At 41.4% G+C, this 4568-nt stretch overlaps 2 protein-coding genes across 3 annotated transcripts; one reads left to right on the top strand and one right to left on the bottom strand.

Moving 5' to 3' along the window:
• Nucleotides 1–523: 523 nt before the first annotated feature.
• Nucleotides 524–2602, bottom strand: lyrm7 (LYR motif containing 7). 2 transcript variants are annotated; one of them, XM_089012000.1, is made up of 5 exons: nucleotides 2521–2602; nucleotides 2320–2392; nucleotides 2034–2104; nucleotides 1313–1394; nucleotides 524–1185 (listed from the first exon to the last, which is right to left on the bottom strand). In XM_089012000.1, the coding sequence occupies exons 1-5, from the start codon at nucleotides 2536–2538 to the stop codon at nucleotides 1115–1117; spliced, it is 315 nt and encodes a 104-aa protein (XP_088868126.1). In that variant the 5' UTR covers nucleotides 2539–2602; the 3' UTR covers nucleotides 524–1114. The 2 variants fall into 2 exon arrangements, with proteins under 2 accessions (XP_088868126.1, XP_088868125.1); XM_089011999.1 differs by having other exon boundaries at nucleotides 2479–2557.
• Nucleotides 2603–2858: 256 nt separating this feature from the next.
• hint1 (histidine triad nucleotide binding protein 1) lies at nucleotides 2859–4350 on the top strand. The gene is made up of 3 exons (XM_089012244.1): nucleotides 2859–3015; nucleotides 3897–4001; nucleotides 4090–4350. The coding sequence occupies exons 1-3, from the start codon at nucleotides 2905–2907 to the stop codon at nucleotides 4252–4254; spliced, it is 381 nt and encodes a 126-aa protein (XP_088868370.1). The 5' UTR covers nucleotides 2859–2904; the 3' UTR covers nucleotides 4255–4350.
• Nucleotides 4351–4568: the final 218 nt, after the last annotated feature.

Here is a 4568-nt window from a genome sequence, read left to right as displayed (position 1 = left end):
AATCACCGTACGGGACATTTTATGAAGAAAACGTAAAACTCTGGTTTCTTGTAGAGCCTGATACACACATTTGCCGTTACATCCGTCAACACGGAAGTAGTCCTAGTGAGTCATTCGGTACAAATACACGGTCGCTGTGGGAAGAATAGACAAGCAACGGTTCACTCGTGGCTGAAGCCAGAGGGCGGCCATATTACGTTGCCACTGTTAGCGACATGTTTGGTTTTCGCTGGAAAAGACTTTTCAGTGCGTGATTTACGCCGGGTTCGATGGAAGAGTAATAACGTCACTAAAAAAAATTCGCCTTCTGCAATTACAAGTCAGCGCTTATTATGTCATATGGAGCTAATGTTTACATATTAACAGATATACAGGTATTACAAAAAGAAGGGTTTTGCCTTTTGCTAATTAAAAAAATCCACAAGGAAATTATTGTACAATTTTCTTCAACCATTGTTTTAGTCCATTGCTTTACTGTGCAAACTGTTCGGCAAGTTGAATGCAAAGACAGAGGGGCAAAAAATCCATGTTGCAAAACTAACAATTTAATATTTAATTGCACAAGACAAAATGAAAACAGCTACTTTCCATGTAATAGCCACAGCCTTGTTTAGCAGATCTTAATCCAAACGAAAGGCGATAGATGATAATAATAATACATTTCATTTATAAGTACCTTTCAAAACTTTCAAGGTCAGTTTACAGTCACAAGTTTTTTTCAGCAGGTGAGGAGCGTCAGCAACACACACCAGCTCAACCCAGAAGTAACTCAAATAGATAGAAAGCAATTTAGCTAGCTAATAGTTAGCTAGCCAGATACATTAGCGATAGGAAATTGCATTTTCTGTGTCTCTCTATATCTTGTTTCTATTTATAATTGTATTTTATTTATATTCTATTTATAATTGCATTTTATTTATTATTGTATCTATGCTTATTATATTATTAATATATAGCTAGCAAGGTAGCTAGCTACATAGTTATCTAGATAGCTGGATAACTAGATAAATAAAACATTTTTCAAGGTAAAAGGGGCAACAAACATCACTCAGCGCCACAGGAGTTTTTCATTTGGCTTTGTACGATTTTGATGCAACGGGAGGGAGATTCTCCGTCAGGATTTTTTCATGGGCTGATCACAATAGGGAACATTTTCTAAGAGGAGATCCTCCCTGGGTCGAAGCACTGTGAGAAAAAAATTTAATGAAAACAATCAGGAACATTTGTGGAATTGCAGAGACTCTGTTCGTGTTTGACATGCGACAACTGTGTGAGAAAACGTGATAAAACGTGTGAGAAAACAGGGACTCACAGAGTCTCTTAGTGCCAATGTGCTCCATTTGAAGTACGCCTTCTCGCAGAATCGTTTCAACATCTGAACCCATTTTGATCATCTGCAACACCAAATAGAGTTTTAAATTGTTTCAATACTCCTCCAACAGAATAATAATAATTCATTTCATTTATGAGCACCTTTCAAAACTCTCAAGGTCACTTTACAGTCACAGAATTAAGTTTTTCTGTGGGTGAGCAGTGGCAGCCACATGCGCCAGCGTTCACTCAAACCGGAATAACTCAAATAGATAGAAAGCTAGCTAGCTAGCCATCTGGCCAGCCAACTGGCTAGCTATTAACTATCTATTAGCTAGCCAGCCAGCTCTCTATTTATTTGAGTAGCGAATAGATAGCTAATAGATAGCCAACTAGCTAGCCAGATAGCTAAAAGCTAGCTAGCTAGATATCTGCTGACGTTACCTATTATTTGATTGTTTTGTATGGATTTTTACATACAGGTGAAAATGACCCACAAGATAATCAACGTCAGCAGTCAATAATAGATAGCAAATAGATAGCTAAAAGCTAGCTAGCTAGATAGCTGCTGATGTAAGCATGATGCAAACATTGGTCTGTCCAATCCCAATGTGTAAAAAAAATAGTTGAAGAGGGTACATTGAGTATTGCATACGTGACACCAAAAGAAAATACATTAAAAAAAAAAAAAAAAAAAAGCAATTTGGCTCACGGGGCTTCACCTTCTCAATGTTTTCTTGTGAAGATTCGTGTCTGTTTTTACGGAACTCCTCGTTGATTTTTAATTTTGCAGCTGTCCGGGAAAAAAAAAAGTTAGGAATTTAATACCGCGGAGGCAATAACGTTATTCAAAGCGCGACGTCAATCGAGCGGTGCTAAGTAAACAAGCTACGAAGCAATGAATCCTCAATAAGTTGTATTGATCGAGATCTGAAAAATGAAATGTTAACCGGGGAGAATGAATAACTACTGCGTAGCATGTAGCCTAACAATTCGGAGCAGCAAGACCTGCAAGTGCTCGCTCGTCATCTTTGAATACAGCCAACCTCGTTCTGTGCAGCGACTTGAAGACGCGTAAAACCTGCACAAACATCAAGTATGCATTTAAGCTGAATTAAAACTGACAATATTATCTTGGTCTTGAGAAAAGAAAAAAAAATAACACACACAATCACATTTTACTGAAGTATGTTCATATTTGCTGGTCACCTTCAGGCGAGCGCTCATCTTGATTCTTTCGCGCTTACTTCCGCCTTCTGATTGTTATGGACCAATCAGAGCAGACCCTGCGGTGACGTTACACATCTGACAGCTGGTTCTTTTCCGCTTGAGTTGGATGCGTCACTTTGTGACCGCACCAACATGGCTGATTTTCGCACCTACTTCCGCCATCAGAGTGTCATAGACCAATCAGAGAAGACTCCACGCTTCCGCTGTACATCTGACAGCGAGTCATCATGGCTAATTTTCGCGCTTACTTCCGCTTTCAGAGTGTCATTGACCAATCAGAGCAGATCCTACGGTGACGCTAAATATCTGACAGTAGGGTCCTTCCCGCCCCGGTATGGAGCGTTGGTTTTTGACCGCGCCAACATGGCTGACGAAACAGCGAAAGCACAGGTTGCCCAACCTGGCGGAGACACAATATTTGGAAAAATCATACGTAAAGAAATCCCTGCAAATTTCATCTACGAGGACGATCAGGTAGACTTTTGGAGAGAGCTCCAAGGCGCAACGGCGGCGCTTTTATACTGTCGTGAAGCACAAGCTCAGAGAATGCTATTGCTAACTTCGTGCAGCCTCTGCGCCTGCGCGCGTACGCGCGAAAGCGGAAAAGAACACAAAACACTGATTTTTATCGTTTTTTGCCCACAAACATGACGATTAAAGCCAACCAAGTAGACCGCTTAGTTGTTCGGGGTCTAATTTTCAAGTACAATACATTCTGCTTTATATGGGCTAATTTTTAACTACAATAGAATGTATTCTGATTTGCACTGCAGCAATAACAAAGCGCTAACTGTTTATCAAACATTATTAGTTCACATTTTAGCCCTCCAGCCCCGTTTGTACCATTTGGTTAATATGTAGATGATTACAATAATACTCATTATATTTAATTATGTTTTATGAATTTAGAATGATGTCGCCCCCCATCCACGCGAGATGCCCCCTTTGCTGTCCAAATCATCAATTTTCCTTGTGGAGTTTTCTGTTTCTGCAGCGATCCGAATACAAATAGAAAAAGAAATCCTGCCATTTGGTGGTAGTAGCTATCGAGCTAGCTATCTAGATAGCTATCAGATATCTAGATAGCTATTAGCTATCAGCTATCCAGATAGCTATAAACTAGATAGCTATTAGCCATCAGCTATCAAGATAGCTATGAGCTATCTAGATAGCTATAAACTAGATAGCTATTAGCTATCAAGATCGCTATCAGCGATCTAGATAGCTATCAGCTGTGTCTGTAAAGTGACCTTGAGCGTTTTGAAAGGCGCATATGAATTATTATTATAATTATTATTATTCGTCTTGTTGCATGATTAGTCCATCTTTATTCTTCGCGTGTACTTGTGTTACAGTGTGTGGCCTTCCCTGACATCTCCCCCCAAGCGCCCACTCACCTCTTGGTGGTCCCCAAGAAGCCAATCGTCCAGTTGTCCAAAGCGGAGGACGCCGATGCTGCCGTAAGGATGGATTAGCTTGAGCGCACATGACACGATGGTGCGCTGGCGTCTTTGTTGTTTAACCGCGTGTACGCCATCCCCCCGCTAGCTCCTGGGTCACCTGCTAATGGTGGCCAAGAAATGCGCGGCGCAGGCGGGCCTGGCCAAAGGCTACAGGATCGTCATCAACGACGGTCCCGACGGCGGTCAGTCGGTCTACCACATTCACGTTCACGTGCTGGGGGGCCGCGGCATGAAGTGGCCCCCTGGCTGACCGCCGCCCCCCCGCATTCACCTTTTATATCGTGCGGATGAAGTCAAAAGTAAATGTGGTCGTTCAACGGCGGTAATAAAATCGGATCCACTGGCAGTCAATGTTTTCTTCACTTTGCTAGCTCGACGATAGCTATTTTGTACAACTAAAGCTAAGACACAGATAGCTAGCGAAATGAAGGAATGCACATTTCAAGGTAAGATCAGAGCATTGTCATCAAATGGTGAGTAGTTTTACTTTATTTGAATGTTATTGCGGCCATTTTATATTTGAGTTAGTGGCATACATTTCCACATTGAGTGAACGCTGGCGCG

Source organism: Hippocampus bargibanti, linkage group LG13 (genome assembly GCF_051943395.1).
Source record: "Hippocampus bargibanti isolate YZ-2025 linkage group LG13, ASM5194339v1, whole genome shotgun sequence".
NCBI classification, from domain to species: Eukaryota; Metazoa; Chordata; class Actinopteri; order Syngnathiformes; family Syngnathidae; genus Hippocampus; species Hippocampus bargibanti.
This window is presented reverse-complemented; position numbering and strand designations above follow the sequence as displayed.